Genomic DNA, 21819 nt, shown 5'->3' on the forward strand with positions numbered 1-21819 from the left:
GCGTTGAACGAATTAGTGAAATGCCCACCAGAATAACCTTCCTTGCGGTCGGCTGCGTCAATTTCGCCATATGAGGCGAGAATGATACTTGTGAGAGGAGCATTCTTTGATGACAATGAAATCGGATGAACATACTTCTTTCTCGAGATCATCGAACTCTCAGCCTGACTTTTTGAAATCACGCACTTGAGGTATTTTTTGGCTTTAATTGAAGGTCAGATCACATTCAGTAGCCCTTGGTGTAGATGAATGCTTCCTTTGTCTTCTTCATACCTTCAAATAGTCTCTTCTTGATTCAAAGACTGAATCAAGTAACTCGCAGCAACGCAAGCACCCACTATGAGAGGGGTTTTCCCCTCTCTGTCTCATTTTTAAAATGAACGGGCGGTAAGGAAGGAAGAGAAAGAAGGAGGAAAATAGATATTTATAGGTAGTAACATTTTTCTGCCTGTATGTTTTACAACTTCTCTAGGCAGCAACCTGTATCCTTCAAATCACCTGGGCATCCTTTATATACTTAGAGCCCATGTATCTGGAGTGCATATATTGCCAAATTTGTATGCGTAGAAAAATACCCATTCTTCTGCGTTTCCAAAGGTTGCGCATGTTTGATTCATTGAAACATGCCCAATATCTACGTAAGGTGGCAGACGAAAAGCTGTGGATTGATTTTCATACGAGAGCGAGGAATCTCAGATTCCAACTCAGCAAAGTCTAAAGTCTAGCAATGTATTGTGAGCCGTCTGTTCAGCGATTGATATTGAGTGAGACTATTCAGACTATCTACGGAAAACGATGGGTAATGAAGCGATTGGCTTGTCTTGAAATAGATAAAATCAGGTATATCAAACGCCTTGAACAGGAATTTGCCTTGCCCACGTAAACATCGGTCGGATTTAGGATTTAAGTAACAGAAATGAAGCAAATAGGCTTAGGCGTCGGTAGGTAGGTCCAAAGCTCATACCACTATATTGCGTATCCCGGTTCCGGCCCGTTAACGGCATTTTGTCTTTTTTCCTTAACCCCGTGCGCAAAAAAAAATATTTATGACCAAGATCTTCCCAGCAATTTTCTTCCTCAATCATTATCTCGGCTGGAATGTAATGACTACCAAAAGTGGAATTGTCGACTCTTTGCCCAGCAGTCTTTCGCCGTTGTCAACTATGCCTTTACCCGACGAAAGCTCGACAAGCCTCACCCACTCTATCGCTGTACCTACAGAGCAAAAACCGGATCAAGACCCTGAAAGTCAATTCGTCCAAAATGTGGAGCGTCAGCCTGAGGATTTCTCTGTATTCACCATGACCGAAAAAAGGGCAATGGTCGCAGTTGGCTCTCTTGCCGCCTTCTTCTCGCCCTTATCGTCCAGTATCTATTTCCCAGCACTAGATACGATAGCGACAGCTTTGGATGTGTCCACCTCAAAGATCAATATCACCGTTACAACCTACATGGTAAGGGAACAATTTGTGTTGTTAAAACAAGGTTTCATGGCTAACATATTTCTTCCTTTTGCTAATCAGATCTTACAAGGGGCTGCACCGATGTTTATCGCAGGCTTCTCCGACACTGCAGGAAGGCGGCCGGCCTACATGCTCTGCTTCATAATTTATTTCATGGCCAACCTTGGACTCGGCCTACAAAACAGCTACGCCGCCTTACTCGTTCTCCGAATGCTACAAAGTGCCGGTAGCAGTGGTACGGTCGCACTTGCTAATGGCTTGGTGGCAGATATGGTCACTTCTTCAGAGCGAGGCAGTTACATTGCATATGCTACCATCGGAGGTATGCTAGGCCCTTCTCTGTCTCCCGTCATTGGTGGACTTATCAGCCAGTACCTGAACTGGCATTGGATTTTCTGGTTTCTCCTAATCCTCGGTGGCGTATTCTTCATCTTTCTTGCGCTATTCCTCCCAGAAACGTGCCAGAAAGTCGTTGGAGACGGATCAGTCCCACCACCTATCCTGAATATGTCTTTGACGGATCTTATAAGACAAAGACGGCGAGTTAAAAAGGGTATCAGCCCTGATCCTCAGAAAGTTGCCGAGGTGCGGAAAGATTATCGCTTGACCATCCCTTCACCTTGGCCGACCCTGAAAGTTTGTTACGACCTAGAAACAATGCTGATCCTGCTGACCACTGGGTTGATGTTTGCCTGTTTCTACGCAGTCATGACTGGAGCAACTACGTCCTTCCATGAGGTATATCATTTCAACAACATTCAAACCGGCTTAATGTACCTCCCCATTGGTGCCGGTGGAATAGCGTCTGCCTTTTCGACAGGCGCCATCGTTGACTGGAACTATCGTCGCCATGCTAAGAAAGCTGGAATCCCAGTGCTGAAAAATGTTCGACAAGATCTTCGCAACTTCAACATTGAGAGAGTCCGACTAGAAGTTGCCCTGCCAATGTACTACATAAGTCTTGTAACAGTCATTGCATACGGATGGGTGCTAGGTCGGAAAGTCAACTTGGCAGCCCCTGTAATTCTTCTATTCATTTGCGGATGGGCTCTGATGGGTACCTCACAGGTGCTTTCTGCATTGATGGTTGACATCTGGCCGGGGAAGTCAGCATCTGCCACTGCAGCGAATAACTTGTTTCGCTGTGAGCTAGGTGCCGCTGCATCTGCTGCAGTCAGTCCAATGACTGAAGCCATGGGCTCGGGATGGGCGTACACGACGCTAGCGTTGATTGCGCTTGCAGCTTCTCCTTGCTTCTGGATTATGATGAAACAAGGAATAAAATGGCGACAGAAGAGACTGGGGAAGAAAGAAGAATCAGAAGCGAAGAAATCTGCAATGGAGGGAAAGGCCTAGCCCACGGCTTCGTTGTGTTTACTTCATATCTGAATAAAAGTTCATGTCCAATATACTATACATTACATCGACCTTTAATGTTAATATTTCGTGGATAGTCTTTATGACCATCATCTGTCCATTGCTATCAGTGACAAAGTGTACGATGTTTTCCCCCTGCAAATTCGTCCATAAGGTCATGATCGGATATCACTGCTAAAGACCTGCAATTGCGCTACTACAACACAGAGCCAAATATTTGAGTTGTTCTTTGGTGGTTTTCATCCTTGCCTTCAGTAGTTCGTATGTCAATTGAAGTCGGCCCAACTCATCCCGGTATTCGTATTGAAAAACGACCCGTGATTTGTTGATCACTTTGTTGGTAATGGTGACCAATTCGTACCAAGATACAACCTCTGCCTTTCGAGTGACATCTGGACTGATGGATGTAGAAGAAGCTTATATTCGTAAAGATTGTTTAATCTGTCTGTATACCGGGGGTATGTCACCTGCCTGGCGGAGGCCGGTGCAAGTCCTCACACATGACATACTCGCCTCACCCTTTCACATCGTGTTTCCGCCTCGATCTTGTCAAGAAGTTGTTTGGAGAGGTAACCTAAAAAGAAGGGAGGCGGGCACGTCCCGTCAGCAGGTGCTGGTAAGATCTCATCATCAACGCTCAGGGTCTTTCTGGACTGTGAAACTGTCTCAGAAGTGGTGGATGATGGTTTTTGCCGGAAGCCCCCAAGAAAGACGCGAGGAGAGGAGAGGGGCCCATCTGAGATCTTACCTGGGATTGGTGGTCACCAAACGAATACAGGTCTGGGGATGGTATCGAGAGTAATCATATAGTAGACATCAGATGGATTGAAATAAAAGAATTGTGGTGGAACGAAAGGTTGAGGGAGGAAGGAGGAAAGAGAGAGACAGAGAGAGGCACTCATAGCGAGGCGGATAAGATACAAGTCAAGTAAGAAAGATCAGTCAATGATCAAATCAGTGGATCTATGAGGGCATCAAAGTGAAGAGAAAGTAAGATTTATAGCAATCTATGAATGAATTAGGGTTCTCCTTTGTGGGTGAACTTCTAAGCTCTCACTTCGTGTTCTGTTTTTGATTCACGAAAATGCCTGCACTACCGATAGACAAGGTGGTGGATGGGGCTTTTCAGAAGGCACCAAAGTTCACTGCACTAGAGGAAAGTGAACTGAATCCGAAATTTGCAAACATGACCGACAAGGAAAGGAGTGGATACCAACTCGCAGCTCACGAGTTGGATCACATTGCGAAATTCCATCGGCAGGTCCGCAAGAGCTTCAGACAAGTCCACAAGTGAGATGGGAAATTGGGGTTGGGATGGGCGTCCATTTTGTTCCGGTAATTCAAAGCTGACGGAACATATGTGAACACCCTGGACAATTTAAATGACAATGCACTCCACGGAGGAAGAATGACCGCAACACTGATGAATCCCAAGTACAACGTCAAAGGACATCTTCGCAAGCGAAATGATAAGAATCCGAGTTATCGAGGTTTTTGTGGACAAAGCTGATCCAGACTTCAAAGTGGATGAAGGTCTATTACTCCAATGTTGATATGAATATATCGCAGCGTCCAAGGGTCATGAATATGATATTGGTTGGTATGGAACTTGGTGAACATGATTGCTGAATCATTTCTACAGTAGTCACCAATATGCCCATGCGCATAGATCTAATTTCTTTGAACCAATCTCAGTTCAGTGTAATTGACCGATAAAACCTACTGTACATTCTCTCCCTCGTCGTCATGGAAGATAACAGCCCCCCAGTTCGGACGATTGAACCGTTTTCCTCCTAATGTCTGAACCAATCCATCAATTTGAGCAGTCTCCAGCCCATCCATCTCAAAACATTTCTCGAGATTCCCCGCAATCCTAGTACTATTCGTGCTCTTCGGAATAACACTCCAACCCTTCTTAACTCCCCAGCTCAACAACACATTGCCCGAGCTACAGCCTCGTTTCTCTGCGATGCTTTTCACAATCGGATCGTCATGCAATGTACTCCCACTTCCTCCAAGAGGCCCAAAAGCGGTTTGATGGATGTTGTGCTTCACACAGAACGCATTCAACTTCTTCTGGGGCAATAGTGGTTGAATTTCCGTCTGATTGACAGCCGGAACAACCTTACAGGCTTTAAGCAATTTCTCCAGATTGATCGTGGAAAAGTTCGCGACTCCAATGGCTCGTACTTTGCCCGTGCTCAGCAGCTTTTCCATCTCCCTCCAAGTATCGGTGAAGTCCCAGTCAGGATCATGGGCTGTGCGATCTTCTTTCCCATAGGTTTCTGGTGTAGATGTGGGTAGGGTCACGGGCCAATGCATAAGGTAGAGATCGACATAATCCAAGCACAGGTCATCTAGAGATTTTTGAAGTGCGGAGGTAATGCGACGGTGATCAGAGGACCAACTTATCGCAAATTGCTTTATTAGTTCACTGGCATATTAACGGAGAATAGATAACATACAGTTTAGTAGTCACAAAATATTCATCGCGGGGGACGTTGATGGATTTGAACACCTGGCCGATCTCTGCTTCGTTTCCGTCTACATGGATGGTTAGCTTGTTGTTCATCAATAGGCATTGTTTGAAAGCTGACAGAGAGGCGCGCAGTCCTAGGTCAATGGTAAGCATATGTTAGGCATTACATTTGTAGTAGCTCACAAAATGCCTATATCCTGCATCAAATGCAGCTTGCACAGCTGCAGCTGCCTCGCCTGGTCCAGCCTTCCAAGTGCCGAATCCAATAGCGGGGATCTTTGCCCCAGTGTTCAACGTGAAGGCCTTATTTTTAATGCCGCTTGCCATGGTATTTTTGTAATAGAAGATCTCTTAGGTATTCAAGAAGGCGAAGACTATCTTCCTTAAATTTAATCGGTGATTGACTATTGACCTCAGCGCGAAGCTACAGAAGATCGGAGAGAAACCCGCCGCGGATTAGAGCTCTTGCCCCTCATCTACAGAATCGGACCAACGCCGTGCTCTTAGACCTTCTTGACATTGAGTTTCAGTAGCCAATAAACGGATTAGATTTAAGTTCAAAGGTATAAGCTATTTGCCGATACCCCGCATTCTGCCTTAAATCAAGCAGTCTCAACATGTTCCACATGATTCCTTTTAGGGTCATCCTCATCCTGTAGCTTTCCCATCACAGCCTCATCTCGGACATCCGACCGGACCTTTTCTTCCTCGGTGGGGTAGGCATGGCGCCACATCATCCACAAAGGTCTGTCAAACAGGTTATCCATACTTTCAATGGACCGACCTTTCATCTCTGGCAGACAGAAAAAGATAAAAATGACACCCAAATAGGTCAGCATCGAGTAAAGTAGGAAGACTCCCCATCCCATTTCAGTGATCATGTTGGGGGTGGCGTGGGTAATGCCAAAGTCCACAATCCAGTTGATAAAGAAGCAGATAGCCATACAAAATGACCGCTGAATAAAGTTAGCTCATGCATTCCAGTTAACCAGTTCATCGATCCGACTTACAATTCTTGTAGGGAAAACCTCGGCAGCGACCACATAACAGGCCACAGAGTGTCCGAATGACCACCCAAAGGCATAGATGTAGATGAAAACAAGTCCCACAATGCCTCCCGCGGGGGTTCCTCCCGCAGAAGAGTCCTCGGTCACTCCAGCGAAGCGAAGGTAGAGCGCCAGATATAGCATGGAAGTACCTTGCATTGTTGCACCGACCAGCAGGGGAACTCGACGTCCGACGCGGTCAACCAGGTATACCAAGTAGAAAAGGGATGTGACCGTCTTCACGACACCATAGATACCGGTGTCTAATAGAGTGGTTGAGTTTCCACTGACACCAATCATGGCAAAGATTTCCGGCGCATAGTACTATCATGATAGTCAGTGATGGTGTTTCGCTAGATCGTCTTTGACAGCAAACCCACGTTTAGAGAATCTGTACCCGTGAACTTGTGGAACAGAAATAGCATCGCAGCCAGAAAGAAACGCTGGAAGTTATTTCTTGAAGTGAAAATATCCTTCAGGACAACCCAATAATTGTGTCCGGCAAAGCATTCTTGCTCATGCCTCACCTGGGCTTCAATCTCGCGATATTCAGTTTGCACATACTCGTGGTCCGCTGGTAGTTTTCTCAATTTGCAAATATTTGCTAAACCTTTCTCCTGTTTTCCATGATTAATCAACCAACGTGGAGTCTCCGGTACAAATGGGACCATTATACACATCAGTGCACCGGGAATGAGCTGGATACCCATTGCCGTCCGCCATTGGCTATTATCGTACTCCACGCCGGGAAATGACCACTTCGAGACGCCATAGTTGATGAAGAAGGCCAACATGAGACAAAACACAATCATCAAGTTGTAAGTTGCAGTCATCGATCCACGAACTGATTTCGGGGAATTTTCCGCTAAGAATTGAGGCGTGAGCATTGATGAAGCGCCGACACCCATGCCAGCGATGAAACGGCCTCCCAGCAGAACTTTGTAGTCTGCCACCATTTGCATTGCGGCACCCACCACAAAGATCAATCCCCAGCCGAAGACGGACCATTTCCTGCCAATGTAGTCGGATGTCGGGGCTGCGAGTAGAGCGCCTACAGATCCGCCAGCTGCGAGCATCGACGCGATGGTCCCCTGGAATTTGTCAGCCTTTTGCGTCCAAGTTGAGTTTATGTGATTTGACCTACCTTTCGGTTATCTATTTCGGTTTCAGTCAGGTTATTTAGTCCAAAGGCATTCTCAAAAGAAGGTAGGGTGAGAATTCCCCCGATGTTTCCCGTGTCGAATCCATAGAAGGCACCACCCCATGAAACGGCAATGAGAAGATAAAGAAGACGAAGGTTGAAAATAGCTTTAGGGTCAGTTTTGGCCTCGTTACTGACCCAGATACTCGTTCCTCCCGCCATTATAGTCAAGACAAGATAGGTACACTGTGCCCGTAGAAGGGTATTCGAGATACAGAAACTCCCAGTCGCTGCAAACCTGGTCGGTCAATATATAGCCGCTGCAGTGCCCAAGCCTAAGCACTTAGATGACCCACTATGCCAATGCATCGCCAAACATTCCCCAGGTAATGACCTATGCACCCCATGGGGAAGTGGGGTGGTGGAGAAACGCACTGAAATCGGCTTGTTGTCCGATATTTACCCATCTCACTGTGCGCCGGTGACCAACCCGGTCTCAAAACACTTAACCAGTTCAGGTTAAAAGCGCGGACGCTCCATTAGGATAAGATAAGAGGAGATAAACAAACTTTGGAAATCAAAGCTTTTGGGTTTTTTCCTCTTCGCAATCAACGTTTCCAAGCTGAGCTTGCGACGCAGCCATGATTATGAAATCTGCTACCGAAGCGCCTGATTTCAATCCCTCGCTCCAACCCTCCCCAGATCGAGCTTACTCCTATGCCGAAGCCTACATCCCCGCACTCACAACGCAATGTCACGCGTCAAGCCTTCTCCTCCTACCTAACGGCGACTTGCTATGCGCCTGGTTCGGTGGCAGCATTGAAGGCCGGCCCGATATTTGCATTTACATGTCCCGGCTTCCGGCCGGAGCCAAGGTCTGGACCCCAGCTGTGAAGATGACACACGATCATACGCGCAGCGAGCAGAACCCTCTATTGTTCCGCGTTCCTACCACTGGAGAGATCCGACTACTATACACATCCCAAGATGCCGGGAACCAAGACTCGGCTATTGTGAAGCAATTAATCTCCGTCGACAACGCAGTCAATTGGTCGGGCCCGACTATCTTATTCAATGAGCCGGGGACGTTCATTCGACAGCCGGTCATCGTGTTCAAGGATGGGACATGGGTAGTCCCAATTTTCAAATGTCGAGCTGAGCCAGGCGAACGATGGCTTGGGAGCGACGACATCTCGTGTATTCGGATATCCAAGGATGAAGGACAAACATGGGCGGAGAGAGATATTCCGAATAGCTATGGATGTGTACATATGAATATCCAGCGGCTGAAGAGTGGCACATATCTTGGGCTATTCCGAAGTCGGTGGGCGGATAATGTTTATTTGTCGACATCTCCAGATGGGTTGGACTGGAGTGAGCCCAAAGCCACCGTTCTTCCCAATCCAAATGCGGGTATTTGCTTTGATGTCCTGCCTTCCGGTCGGATTGTGCTGGTTTATAACCATTCCTCTAGAGAGGATGCTCTTGGTCGGCGCGATGGTCTTTACGACGATATCAGCGATGGTACTGATACGCGCGCTAACCAGGCGAGTAAGCACGGGAAAGAAGCTTTCTGGGGTGCTCCACGCGCGCCATTGTCTGTTGCGTGGAGTGATGATGAGGGGGCAACCTGGAAGTGGAAGACACTTGAGGAAGGTGATGGGTTCTGTTTGACGAACAACAGCGAAAAGAAGCTGAATCGCGAGTTGTCGTATCCTAGTATCTTGATTGAGAAGAACGGCGTGATACACATTGCTTTTACTTTCTGGAGACAGCGTATCAAGTACGTTCGACTCGGGGAGGACTTTTTCTGAATAATTTGGGATAGATTCTAGATCTTATCGACCTTTTCAAATAGAATATCAGGACCTGTAGCAGAGACAAAATATTATTTCATCATTTACATATTATATTCATTCATCTGGAACCTTATGTTTTGTAGACATGAAATTATCCCTTTGAAGTCTTCTTTCACGGCATATCCTCATTTCCCCCTATATCCAGGTTGAGTCTCTGTTTGAGACTAGCATTCTCTTGACGAAGTCTCTCGATCTCATCCTCGTATTTTTCCATTGAGTCTTCGCTAGCAGATCTTAGTTCCTCAATAATCTGGAACACGCGCCAGAGACGCAAAACAACAACAAGAGAGCCCAACTCTTCTTCCAGTCCCTGAAGTGCAATTTCGATGACGAAGGCGACGATTATCACCAAGGAATCGAAAATGTGGAACCAGCTCGAGAAGTAGCTAGTTTGTAAGGTCAGAATTATGTCCAAACATGCCGAGCTTCGGGAAGAGGCGAGATAAACAGGCCGCATATTGTTTCTCGGCGAAATATGCCAGAAAGCACTCACCCTATTCCAAAGCTGAGAACCGCCACAATCAATTCCAGCATAAAAAGACATGAGATTACAAGACCAGTGATACCGAGAGCCTCCTCAGTGACACCCCATCTCCTATCAATGCGATGGTGCCTTTCCTTCGACTCGCAGACATGCAACTGAATCAAGAATTCGGAAAACCCACAACAGACATCAATAGTGATCAGCAGAAGCACGAGATAATGGCCCCATCGAGAAGTAAGGAAGTCGCGAGCGGATCTTTTCCACCTAGAAACGAGGGGCTCGTCCTCGTGCTGGGAGAAGGGTCCCTGGCGAATAAGCTCCGTGATACGATCTCCGAGCAAAGGTTGCAGCGTAGAGTCCATGTTCAGTTTGGAAAGTTTGGCTTTTCGACTGGATAATGGCCTCTTGTGAAATAATTCATGTCATGCTTCGGGCGCGACTCGACGATTGCGCGGCTCGAGGGTGCTCCTCATGCTAAGGGATAATTGATTTTCCTTTCCCGAGTGAGCTATACGGTCTATACCCTGAGGCTAGATGAATTGAGAAACACTTTAGCCTTGCTAGTATTCTATTAGAATATTTACAATTTCCAACCAAGGAATAGTACAGTTTGAAGCGTCATGGATTCTATTGTTAAGTCTAATTTAGAATGTAGATTTACACGGCGTCAGGCAAGCTCTGCTCCAGCTGCACCAGATGCGACATGACTTTCTCCACCCAGGCAGCCTTCTCGTCGCTACAAGGAGTATAGGGCTTTCGGGGCCAAAATGCCTTGGGGTCAGTCAAACCAGCCGCCGCGCCAGCAAAATGAAAAGCAGCATATTTGGTTGGCGCAATCCCTTCCTTGCATGCTTTCTCCGCCTGAGCCACCAATCCTTGCAACTTCCTGGCCTCCTTGATGTCCCCAGTATTCCACAATGTGTAAAGCCTTGCCACACACTTCGGAAATATATTGGCGATTCCAGTCACACATCCACTACCACCCCCCGCCAAGCAGGGAATGAGCCAGTCCGAAGAGCCAGCATAAACCCCGAATTGACTGTGCTCAAACTCTTGTGTGAGTCTTGTTACTTTTCCAGCATTTCCACAAGTCAATTTCACAGCGACAATACTTGGGTGTTGGGCGAGCTCGGATAATGTATCGGAATTCATATCGATGCCGTTGCACATAGCAGGGAACTAGTCGATGATTAGCACACAGCCTGACTATTTGAAACAGCGCTCTGCAACTCACACTATAAACAACGATCGGTAGGGCAGTTGCGTCTGCAACATCGTGATAGAAGCCAAGGATCACATCCTTGGTGACGGCCTTAGCCCAGTAATTGGGAGGGAGCAATAACCCAAAATCGGCGCCGGCACTCAAAGCGTCCTCCGCAAGGCGAATCGACTCATTTGTTGATTGTCCACTGATTCCAGCAACCACTGGTAAATCCGGGCGGCCAAGGTCAGATGCAGCCTTTTTGGCGACTTTGACAAGCTCCTTGCGCTCCTCGGCGGAGAGCAAAACAGCTTCTGCATTGGTTCCGGCTAAGACAAGCCCGTGAACTCCACCGCGAACCAAGTGCGTAAAGAATTTATAAGAAGCATCTAGATCAATTTCCTGGCGAATGGTCGACTTGTAAAGAGAGATAACTGGGGGGTAAATCCCTGGTGGGAGGGACTTGGATTTCGCAGCTATGATGGATCCCATAATGTCAATTCGTGTTGGCTTTCACTTTCGACCGTTCCTGTTTATGTGGTCATGCGTGTGCGCCATAAGCATGCTCACCTTATAGACTTTGGACAATTCGCAAATATCCCGGTCTTTCAAGCCACGTCGGCGAGTGTCCGAGATTTCCGCCCCGGAGTCTTTTCCACAAATGCGGGGGAGCTCGAAAACTCCCAATCAGCCCTGTGGATGGTGTGGGGAAGCTCTGGCCAGGTAGGCCGATCCATACCACTTCTGTCTCCCCCGAGGTCTTGATCAAAGGATGTATGTTTGGCGAATAGAATGGGCTCATTTCGTCAGGGCGGGCCTCTGGACTTCCCCTCTCGCTGGTAGATAAACCCCCTCGGGCTACTCACCGGCACCGTTCATCCTAACCTGTCGCAATGCAAGTCTGAAATCTTTATAGCCCACCGCAAGCACACAATGACAAAGCGGAAGCGGGTTTGGGCCGATGAGGCGCCGGACGCCATGCCGAATGCGAATTCGTCTGTTGAGCTCCCGGATGCGAAAGACCCCGGGGTGTTGGATGTTTTGCCGGGGATCACCCGCAAGATCACTGCCTGTGGAGCCTGTAGGAAGCAAAAAGTAGGTCAATAACTCACTGCTAATTTGATTGGCTGGGCTCTAACGGCTCAGATCAAATGTGATATGACTAAGGGACCACCATGCACTCGATGTCGTCGACGAAACTTGTCATGTGTGTTGAATAAGAGTCTACAATCATTGGTGGAAGAGGTGAAGTATGTTGAGATCTTGCAAATATCTATATCACTATTGACACTTATCAGGAACACTGAGCACCTTCAAACCGATATTTGCGGGATCCATGAGGTCCTGGGAAACATCTGTCAACATCTCAACCTGCCTTTGCCAAGGGCACTTGTGTCGTCTAGTGATGCACCCCAAAGCGAAAGCAAAGCCGACCAGAACGACGAACAAGAACGCGATGCCGAGGATCTCGATGGTTGTGAGATATCTCCGCCCGATACTCCCTCTGGTGTTCAAGCACCTATCGATACGTACTTGGATATAGCCAAACTTGGAAGCCCTGGATCATCAGCCAATACTCCCCCGAGCGTCACACGTCAAAGACAAAATTTACCCCAGGACCTGATGACCAAAGGTGTGATAAGCTCAAGCGTAGCGGAAACCCTTGTCGAGCGATATTACACCCGACTAGACCCGTATTTGTATGGGATTTGCAGTGGCTATCGCAGTGTTCAGCAAATCAGAACAACATCACCATTACTATTTGCCGCCGTCTGTACAGTCTCAGCATTACAAGATCCACAAGGCCAATCGCTATACGAAGCATGCAATCGCGAGTTCCGAAGACTTATGTCGCGATCGCTATTTGAGAAACACGATCTGGAACATGTTCGCGCCCTATGTATAAGTTCATTTTGGCTTTCCGATGCCTCAAGAATTTTATCCAGCGATGCTATCCGTCGTGCAGCGGATATGCGATTACATCGCAGCTTTGATCATCTCTCTAACCCAGGTGCTTTCCGAACAACGCCAACCCAGACTTCCACTTCACCGATTCCGACGCATAACGATACCATCACAGTGAAAGATCGCGTGAGACTGTGGTACCTTATTTTCATCGCCGACCAACATCTTTCCATTCTTCACAATCGCGACCCTCTTCTTCGCAGTGACAAGGAAATTGCATTGAGCTGGGAAACCTTTCTAGCCCGCGATGATACCACCGACTCTGATATCCGACTTATCTCACAGGTTGCACTTCTGGTCATCATGAGCCAAATTCGCGACCTACTAGGCTCAGATCAGGAGGCGCGTGTGCCACAATCACTATCGAACCAGATAATACATTATTCCCGCCAACTAGATCGATGGTTCAATAAGTTCTCCGCAATCTTCAAGCCAGATCCATATATCGGCGATTTCCCCAAACGCGGTCTACAGCTTCACTATCATTTCGGAAAACTGTACCTTGGACATCAGGTCTTCAAAGGGTTGAATGGGGAGGCGATTCCTCCACATTTTCTGACCGCAGCTAGCATGGCTCATGAAGCAGCTATCGCAATTTTTGAAATGATTCACGAAGAGAATATTCAACACAGCCTTGTTGGAATGCCGCATTACTTCCACATCATGATAGCATTTGCGGGCCATTTTTTGTTAGAGGTCACGAAGAACTATCACACTCAGCTGTCGATCGTACCCAGTCAGGACTTTGAGTTGATTCGCAAGGTATTGGGACTGTTCCAGGCTACGCCTAGCGTTCAGCAGCATCCCATTTGTCGTATGACACCTGGTCTTACACGGAAACTACATGAATGTGTTTTATCGCTACAGAGAGATGGGGAAGAGATGCTTCCTCCACTCCTGATAGCGGCTGATGCGATGGGCTACCAACCCAATATGCAAGGCGACATGCATGCTTCAGGATCCTTTCCATTTCCTGGAGAATCGCTCGTAACCCCTGTAGATGACTTTTTATTAGCCGACTTTGGGGAATTTACGTTCCCGGGGATGATGCCTAATAGTATGACTTAGTCTATGATTTATATACGGTTTCAATAAATTTTAGATCCAATTTCCTGTTGACGGCCCTACCTAATTGTAATGTCGGAGAGATGACCGATCTCGGCAGTCAATAAGCGGTCCATGTCCGGGCCTATGGCATATAAGCACTTGAGAATGAGCCGCAATACCGAGCCTTTGGTTCCACAAGCATCAGCGACAATGACATCTCAGACCGTTCCCGATAAGCAAGATGCGCGTCCAAAAGCGTCACCGCAAATGCAGTACCGCCGCCTCGGAAACAGTGGTCTGAAAGTCTCCAGAATAATCCTCGGCTGCATGACCTACGGCAACCCAAGCTGGGAAGGATCACCCTGGGTTCTGGACGAGGAAAAGTCTCTACCATTGCTAAAGAAAGCATTCGACATGGGAATCAACACATTCGACACCGCAAATACCTACTCGAATGGCCAGTCAGAAACAATACTTGGTAATGCCTTGAGAAAATACTCCATCCCGCGAAGCAGAGTAGTAATCATGACGAAGATATACTACCCTGTCCTGGAGGATGAACCTGATTCACGACCCAATCCCGCAATCAACGATGGAACTTTGGTGAACCAGATGGGATTAAGCCGGAAGCATATCTTCGATGCAGTAGAGGGATCCCTGCGACGATTGAGCACCGATTACATCGACGTGCTCCAACTACACCGACTCGACTCCGAAACGCCGGCCGAGGAGATCATGCGAGCGCTACATGATCTAGTCTGCATGGGCAAAGTCCGGTATTTGGGCGCATCGAGTATGCATTGTTGGCAATTCGCGCGGCTGCAATATACAGCGAAGCTGAACGGGTGGACACCTTTCGTTAGTATGCAGGGACTTTACAATCTTCTTTATCGCGAGGAGGAGCGGGAGATGAATCCTTTCTGTGATGCGGAGGGTGTTGGGCTGATTCCTTGGAGCCCTCTTGCGAGAGGCCTTCTGGCGAGGTCTTGGCAGGAGAAATCTGCTCGTGCGGATCAGGATGAGAAAGCGAAGCGCTGGTTTATTGGGGATCAGAACGAGATGATTGTTAATCGGGTTGAAGAGCTTGCGCGTAGTAAAGGTTGTGCCATGAGCTCTATAGCGATGACTTGGTTGTTACAAAAGGGGGCTTGTCCGATTGTTGGGCTAAGCACTATTACGAGGATAGAGGCTGCATTGGAGGCGTTGGATGTAGAGCTGACGTTGGATGAAGTGCGATATCTCGAGGAGCCTTATCGGTCTTTAGCCGTGCAAGCAATCTAGTTGAATTATAAGAGCTTCGATCTAAACCAAGTGTATCGCCATGAAGATCAATCAGATGACGCGGTACAATGAAAGACGAATATGTGGTCACGAAAGAGAGAGCTCACGAAAGAGTGACCATTGGAGTTGGAGCAAACGTGAGAAGACAATCAGGGTTTCCGCCTGAAGGTTCTGGCATCTGCACGAGGTGCATGAAGCGAGTCAGCTTATGTACCTCTCATGCAAGAAACGAACCAATGACAAACACTGTGACCTGTCAACCAGCACGTGTTCTTGACCTATTTCAAATCCACTTGCACTAAGCTCCTTCTTTCCTTTCAATTCCAACCCCCGCAGTCTACCCCGCAGTCGTCAATATGGCCTCCAGCTTCAGTCTCCACGTCAAGGTCTATATCGATCCCTCCAATGTGGAAAAGTTCCTCGAGCATTTCAAACCAGTGTATGACGCCGTTGTGAAGGAACCGGAGTGCCGCTTCTTTGAATTGTATCAAGATCCAGCGGACCCGGGAACATTGACCTGGGTGGAAAACTGGCATGTCCTTCCTGTTCTGTGAGAGAACGTACGCTAACGATATCATTAGGAACACGACTACCCAATGGTTCATGGAGGCAAGTACTTTGATCTCTTCATTTGTTAACTTATCAATTCACTATTCCCCATAACAACATAATAATTTCATTTATAGAACCAAATGACCAAGGACTACTATAGGCCATATTTAGCTGCAACAGAGCCGATGTTTGTTAAGCCACGCGAGTTTAAGATTTACAATCGTCTTGCGCCAGAATACTGCATGGCGAAAGATCAGTATTAGACATTTAGATTATGATGTATACTTGAGTTGTACACCAATATGGTGAAATGCTCAAGGGGTATTGAGAGCAATAAGACGTTCAGCATCCACACTGACCAGCGAAGGCTTGGCGATGTCCCTTAGTACAAGCTACTACCCTAGGCACTTTTGAAGACCACATGGAAATTGGAATTTGGAAGATGAAATTTCCGGGGAATAATTAAAAAGTCGCTTGATGCAAATGCTTAAGTAACATGATCTATAATACAGTGAAACCTATGAGGCAGTACACGAGAAGACACCTCCAACGGTACCCTCTTTGTAGGAGTTGATCTAGATTCGAATGTTAGTATCCATGTTTGAAAGGAAATCAAGAAAAAGCTTAAGGTGTCACTCACAATATCGACAACACTGGCGTAAGTTCCAGCACCGAGCACAATCAGACCAATGATTAGAATGATGGCATTGATCAATCCCAGGACAATGTTCTTGGGGTCAAACAGGCTGCCCTGGCGAATGAACATAAACCACATGATAGCCGGGAAGTAGAAGGTGAATCCGGATACAAAGAGGGAAGAGATAACGGATAGCAGGTCGTCGAAGAAGGGAATAACCTCAGCGACGACAAATTCAAGGATGGTGAGGACGGTGACAACTGCGAGCCAGGTAATCCAGCCCATCTTGGTGTTGATGAAGCGAATATTGGATCCTTCGAACATACGGCCGTGAATCAGACGCCCCAGAACCACGGTGTTGATGGAACCACTGATGAAGATAACTGGCAGAGCGATACCGAACGCGATCCGGCTAAGCAGGCTACCGGCGGACAGCAGAGCGGGGGACTGGACATCTTGGCCGATGAAAGCGTAGCAGAGGGCACCAGTAATGGTATAAATAAAGATCTCGGCCAGACCGAGGGTCCAGATCGACTTAGGGAAATCGGTTGGGGTGTGCATTTCGTCCATGAAGGAGAATTGGCAGAGTGCGAAACTGTAGGCGAAAATAATGTTGGAGAGGGCGATGAAGGCTTCGGCGAAAGTGATTCCCTCCTTTGGCCAGGCGGACCAATTCACAGCAGCGAGGCCACCAGGCGAATTTGTGGCCTCAACACCAGTTCCGATGATGGTGATACCAATAGCAATAATAACAGAGGCGAAATCGATGTAACCCAGAACAGCCATCTCGGAGAAGCTAGGCGGGATCGCGAAGAGCAGGAGAATGACAGCGGACACGACACCGAAAACAACAGCGCAGACGTTGCTACCGGTAATATTCGTGAAAGCAATGGTTCCAGTCAAACAGTGAGATCCAGCCGACAGAAGGAGCTCCAGGCACAGCATAAGATAGAGAATCTCGTATCCCCACCGACCAAACATCTGACGGCCAGCCTCGGGGTAGTTGGAGATATGCGGGAACTTGACTTTGACTTGACCGATGATATAACTCGTGTAGACTGCGATGAGACCAATTCCAACACAGCAGATAACACCAGCCACCATACCGAGGGTCGCGAACGTGGACGGGATTGACAGACTTCCAAGAGCAACAGCCTCGACGATCAGAACAATGGTCAGACGCTTCCATCCCAACCGACTGAATTTCTCCATGCCACCGTGGTAGATCTGCTTCTCACGATCATTCATATCGGCGTCCATGGTCAAGTCATGGATCGGCTCGGGGCCGATATGATCCTCAGCTTCCTTCTTGTACATCGGAGCTGTGTGCGGCGTAAAGATCGAGGCCGAAGAATAGTACAAAGCTGCACGATGAAAGAAAGAAGGAAAGAGAACGAAGGAAGCAACCTCTGAAGCTTTGACGCGACGAAAAATTAAACCAGGAGCTGAAACTGTAGATCACAGATTTTGATCCGCGCAAGAGGCAAAGGAACCACAAAACGCAACCGGATATAGTCCGGCGTACCTTCCGTTGGGTTTCTCGGCGCCTTCCTAAATCGGACAGATAGTGGGGTCGCGGCTTCCTTCCGGAACGTATGATTGGTCTGCCTTAAGAATCACGCCATCTCACCAGGGCGTATGTAAGCCATTTAACGTTGAGGACCACGTTTTTGCCTTCAACCGTGGATCCCGCTAAGCAGAAGCAGAGCTTTTTTTTCTTCAGCTAGTGAGGCCCTGAAAGCCTTGAACCAATCAGTCCGTGACCCTGACGCGGTTAACACGGCTACATGCGGTGTTATTACGTTTAATCTACGAATCTGACATTTCAATTTCTAAATCATGTTACAATTCAATGAACTACTCCAGATAGCGAAAGCTTGGCTTGGATCTTTCCGTGGGTAATCGGGAAACCCCAAAATTAGCGACTGCCAAGCGATGCTGTCCGCGGGCCTAAACATACTTAACTACGCGTAGCCGAGTGAATTCGGAAGCAAGCGAGCGACCCGTCGGCTTTGTGGATCCTAAAGGCCATAGTCATGCAAGCCTGTGCCGACTTGCCGTTCGGTTTGCCGTGAAAATATCCATAGCAAAAATCCGAACCTCAGAGGAGCGCCGAAGACCTGGTGTCTATAATACCTACGAATGAGTACTCCTTCAAACGTATTGCTGATCCAGGGGGACAAGGCTCTGTATCCGGTTCGTCCTCGAAAAATCGGCCAATTATTGTAGGATTAAGTTAATCAAGCAATCCGAGAAATTCCCGACGCAGTAATTCCTACTGCAGGTGCATTATACATATGCACAGCCCTACCAAAATTTCGAAAATCTCAGACCCGGATCTCAAACCACGTCAAATTACTGAAAAGGCAGATGTTACGCGTCACCCGCCCATGGCGAGGATATCCCTTTGATTAGACTATCCTAGCTAAGCTATCTGCATTCTCCGATCTGGAAGCCCGCGAGATAATCATACAATGCAGGCCAGACTCTCAGGCCTGGGACAGGTTACCTGAATGTAAAGGGACGCGGAACGCAAAGATAGCCAGGACATGCAGATGGGGTAGCTTGTAGGATGAGTCCACTCGGACTTCTCCGAGGATATAGCCTCAAGTCTAATCGACAGGTGTAAAGCAGGGAAGGGCGAATGGGAAAATAAACCAACCTTGTGCTTTTAGAGCGCAGAGGCTCGGTTTTAAAAGGCAACCATTGGTAAGTAAACTGAGATCAAATCCACAGGATGGATTGTGGGCAGATTATGGGATTGAAAATCTGTAGGTTGTGTTGGATACAAGGATTTTTGTTGGTGTTGGTGTTGGGTCGGTGTTGGTGGGGACCAGCCCCTTTACGATTGTCTGTAGTCTGGGAATTCTGAGTTGACAGACCGTGTTCACGCAGGAGTGAGGCCACTCGAGACGTTGTTCGGTGTCACTTGGCGTTTGGCGGTACCTTGAGTCGGGACCTGGGGGAGAAACGATATTAGTCCTTCCTAACTGCCGGTACTCTGTGCTATGACTGTGGGTCTGTTTGGCGGGCCGTGGAGGGCCGAGTCTGGGTGCCGATGTCTTGCCCAGTCAGATTCAGTCTAGCTCGCTTATTTTTACTTACGTCCAACTCATCAATGCCTCGCTTTTGGCCCTGACCGACTCCGTCGGCCTTCTGAACGTTCTTTTTCGGAACTTTCTTTGATTTCTTGACTGGACGGGTTTCACCAGGCTGGAACAGATCGTCTGGCAAATCGAAACTGTGAAACAGTGAGATGAGAGGCTCGTCATTCAGGTGAGCAACCGTTGACTTACCTGCGAACATGAGTGACGGCTAGATCCATGACTTCGGGTTGATACCCAGGCCATGATGTGCAGGTGGATTTGAAAATCTGAGAGTCGGTCGAGATATCCAAAGACCGTGGGGCACCTAGAATGGTTAGAGGAATTTGACAGGACTCGATGTATTTTCATACCTTGTTCTAATGCGTTCAGCTCCAGTCCGATGTAGTAGGTTGTAGTGTATATGGTCGAACTACCATCATTCTGGACTGGCTTCTCAGAAGGCTCCGGGACTGTCACATTTTCCGCGCCAGTCTGGGCAGCGGCTTGGTGGGCAGCATCGTTGGTTTCATCAGTCGTTTCTGTTGCAGTCCCTTTGGCTTGGTACTTGGTAGATCCGTTTTTGACTGCCTCTACCTCACTCTCATTCTGGGTCACATGAACTCGTTCAAACCCTTTCGGAAAGGGGTGGGCTACGGCAATGACGGATTTCCGATCCAGAGCTCCGACGAGATGTCGCAGCTTTGATTCGACTAGGCCCGACCAGATAGCCTCCGCTTCCTTTGTCCTACTTGAGGCTGTGATGCTCAGGTAATACTTGTAAGCATTTGTGAAAAAGGAGTGACGAGTGAACAAATCATTCCAGGACAGCTGCTTCATGAAGATCTTATCCACCATGTCACCGCCTCTTTGGAGCTCCCGGAGAATAACGGTCTTTGTTGACATCGAAATATTGTGGGTTGCGCACATGGAAGGATAGGCAGGAGTGATGATAGGCATGAGATGGAAACGGTCACCATGGTAAATCTAATAAAGAAGGATTAGAGTCTATCGTGAGCTTTGTAGTATGCAACAATGACTTACCTTTGGGTTCCAAACCTTCATCGGCAAGGGGCCATCCTCGATTGGCTTGAGCAGTACGGGCTGCGGCCATGCCCATTTGTTCATAATGCGAAAGAATTTGCCCACGATCACAGAACCGGTTGCTTGTGGATACAATTGACAAACTCTTGCTACCAACATGGCCCAGGCAACACCGCCGGGGAAACCGACAATGTTCGCATAGATCGCGCGTCCTAAATGAATATAGCCGTTAGTGCCAGCATGTGAGCAGACCGAAGGGGTCACTTACGTTGAGCCCATAGTTTGATTGCGCGCAATGCCAAGCGAAAGGTCTTTTGCTGCGGCACAAGCTCCAAAATCTCGTCTGTGACACGGGTTCCGTTTAGTGACCGGACTTCTTTCTCATCCAAACCACGCAGATAGTCATTATTTTTCAAGTCTAGGTTCATCGGCACTGAAGGGATCATGAGCCGAGCGAAGATTAGATCGATGCTGATCCCAGCCAGCTCCAATTTGATAATAGGCACGAATGCATCCGGAACAGGGGTCATCTTTTCAATCGTGCCCTCCGGGGCCATTCGCTCGAGGACAGGTGGGAATTCCGCGAAGAAATCTTCGGTGAGAACGTGTTGCGGGCCAACGACAAGGGTATCGATATCGGAACCTATGAAAAGCTTGTGAGAGATGGCTAGAATACTTTACCGCAATGCGACTCACCTGGACCATAAACACCGAGACGGTAGCTTCCATATGCGAAGATCTTTCCACCAGCGGCTTCGACCGCGGCAGGCGACAGCCCTTTCTTGCGACTGACAATCTTGACAAATTCCAATGCGACACGTTGGAGCAGTTGAAGCATTTGTTGTCTACCAAATCAATCAATTTTGGCTCTAGGGCGGTTATATCATCGACCGCTGATCAACGTACCTCCGCTCTGTCTCGGAAGGAGGTTCAAAGTTGTCTTGTGCCTTCAGCTCCGCAATAAGGTCATCGTTCGCAACCAACTCATCTTTCGTAGGGAGTACAGTGGAAATCGGGGGTGTCACACCCCACTGGCGGGCAGGCTGAGCAGCCATTGTAGTATGTATGTGTATGAAAGCTGAGATCCTCTGTCGCGATGGAGGATGGGGATTAGATAACGGGAAATGGAATAGACGTCACAGTCGCGTGCCAAGGGTAGT

The 21819-nt window shown here is 47.9% G+C and overlaps 12 protein-coding genes across 12 annotated transcripts; 6 read left to right on the top strand and 6 right to left on the bottom strand.

Moving 5' to 3' along the window:
* Positions 1–1163: 1163 nt before the first annotated feature.
* On the top strand, positions 1164–2819 carry N7484_002720 (MFS transporter; the record flags this gene model as incomplete). The annotated part of the gene is made up of 1 exon (XM_057113140.1): positions 1164–2819. The coding sequence occupies one exon, from the start codon at positions 1164–1166 to the stop codon at positions 2817–2819; it is 1656 nt and encodes a 551-aa protein (XP_056973280.1).
* A 1105-nt stretch (positions 2820–3924) lies between these two features.
* Positions 3925–4134, top strand: N7484_002721 (uncharacterized protein; the record flags this gene model as incomplete). The annotated part of the gene is made up of 1 exon (XM_057113141.1): positions 3925–4134. The coding sequence occupies one exon, from the start codon at positions 3925–3927 to the stop codon at positions 4132–4134; it is 210 nt and encodes a 69-aa protein (XP_056973281.1).
* Positions 4135–4559: 425 nt separating this feature from the next.
* Positions 4560–5646, bottom strand: N7484_002722 (uncharacterized protein; the record flags this gene model as incomplete). Its single annotated transcript, XM_057113142.1, has 4 exons — positions 4560–5247; positions 5306–5384; positions 5438–5453; positions 5503–5646. The coding sequence occupies 4 exons, from the start codon at positions 5644–5646 to the stop codon at positions 4560–4562; spliced, it is 927 nt and encodes a 308-aa protein (XP_056973282.1).
* Positions 5647–5921: 275 nt separating this feature from the next.
* On the bottom strand, positions 5922–7728 carry N7484_002723 (uncharacterized protein; the record flags this gene model as incomplete). The annotated part of the gene is made up of 4 exons (XM_057113143.1): positions 5922–6275; positions 6330–6689; positions 6746–7456; positions 7510–7728. 4 exons carry the CDS (start codon positions 7726–7728, stop codon positions 5922–5924), a joined length of 1644 nt encoding a protein of 547 aa, XP_056973283.1.
* A 419-nt stretch (positions 7729–8147) lies between these two features.
* On the top strand, positions 8148–9320 carry N7484_002724 (sialidase family protein; the record flags this gene model as incomplete). The annotated part of the gene is made up of 1 exon (XM_057113144.1): positions 8148–9320. One exon carries the CDS (start codon positions 8148–8150, stop codon positions 9318–9320), a length of 1173 nt encoding a protein of 390 aa, XP_056973284.1.
* Positions 9321–9477: 157 nt separating this feature from the next.
* Positions 9478–10211, bottom strand: N7484_002725 (uncharacterized protein; the record flags this gene model as incomplete). Its single annotated transcript, XM_057113145.1, has 2 exons — positions 9478–9751; positions 9859–10211. The coding sequence occupies 2 exons, from the start codon at positions 10209–10211 to the stop codon at positions 9478–9480; spliced, it is 627 nt and encodes a 208-aa protein (XP_056973285.1).
* Positions 10212–10506: 295 nt separating this feature from the next.
* Positions 10507–11542, bottom strand: N7484_002726 (dihydrodipicolinate synthase family protein; the record flags this gene model as incomplete). Its single annotated transcript, XM_057113146.1, has 2 exons — positions 10507–11028; positions 11084–11542. 2 exons carry the CDS (start codon positions 11540–11542, stop codon positions 10507–10509), a joined length of 981 nt encoding a protein of 326 aa, XP_056973286.1.
* Positions 11543–11983: 441 nt separating this feature from the next.
* On the top strand, positions 11984–14083 carry N7484_002727 (uncharacterized protein; the record flags this gene model as incomplete). Its single annotated transcript, XM_057113147.1, has 2 exons — positions 11984–12145; positions 12197–14083. The coding sequence occupies 2 exons, from the start codon at positions 11984–11986 to the stop codon at positions 14081–14083; spliced, it is 2049 nt and encodes a 682-aa protein (XP_056973287.1).
* Positions 14084–14272: 189 nt separating this feature from the next.
* Positions 14273–15343, top strand: N7484_002728 (aldo/keto reductase; the record flags this gene model as incomplete). Its single annotated transcript, XM_057113148.1, has 1 exon — positions 14273–15343. One exon carries the CDS (start codon positions 14273–14275, stop codon positions 15341–15343), a length of 1071 nt encoding a protein of 356 aa, XP_056973288.1.
* Positions 15344–15699: 356 nt separating this feature from the next.
* Positions 15700–15897, top strand: N7484_002729 (putative quinol monooxygenase; the record flags this gene model as incomplete). Its single annotated transcript, XM_057113149.1, has 1 exon — positions 15700–15897. The coding sequence occupies one exon, from the start codon at positions 15700–15702 to the stop codon at positions 15895–15897; it is 198 nt and encodes a 65-aa protein (XP_056973289.1).
* Positions 15898–16413: 516 nt separating this feature from the next.
* Positions 16414–17849, bottom strand: N7484_002730 (uncharacterized protein; the record flags this gene model as incomplete). Its single annotated transcript, XM_057113150.1, has 2 exons — positions 16414–16470; positions 16536–17849. 2 exons carry the CDS (start codon positions 17847–17849, stop codon positions 16414–16416), a joined length of 1371 nt encoding a protein of 456 aa, XP_056973290.1.
* A 1570-nt stretch (positions 17850–19419) lies between these two features.
* Positions 19420–21714, bottom strand: N7484_002731 (polynucleotide adenylyltransferase; the record flags this gene model as incomplete). The annotated part of the gene is made up of 8 exons (XM_057113151.1): positions 19420–19491; positions 19638–19773; positions 19829–19943; positions 19990–20602; positions 20660–20871; positions 20928–21302; positions 21356–21504; positions 21566–21714. The coding sequence occupies 8 exons, from the start codon at positions 21712–21714 to the stop codon at positions 19420–19422; spliced, it is 1821 nt and encodes a 606-aa protein (XP_056973291.1).
* Positions 21715–21819: the final 105 nt, after the last annotated feature.

Source organism: Penicillium longicatenatum, assembly GCF_028827895.1.
Source record: "Penicillium longicatenatum strain IBT 33135 chromosome Unknown contig_2_segment0_segment0, whole genome shotgun sequence".
Taxonomy (NCBI): domain Eukaryota; kingdom Fungi; phylum Ascomycota; class Eurotiomycetes; order Eurotiales; family Aspergillaceae; genus Penicillium; species Penicillium longicatenatum.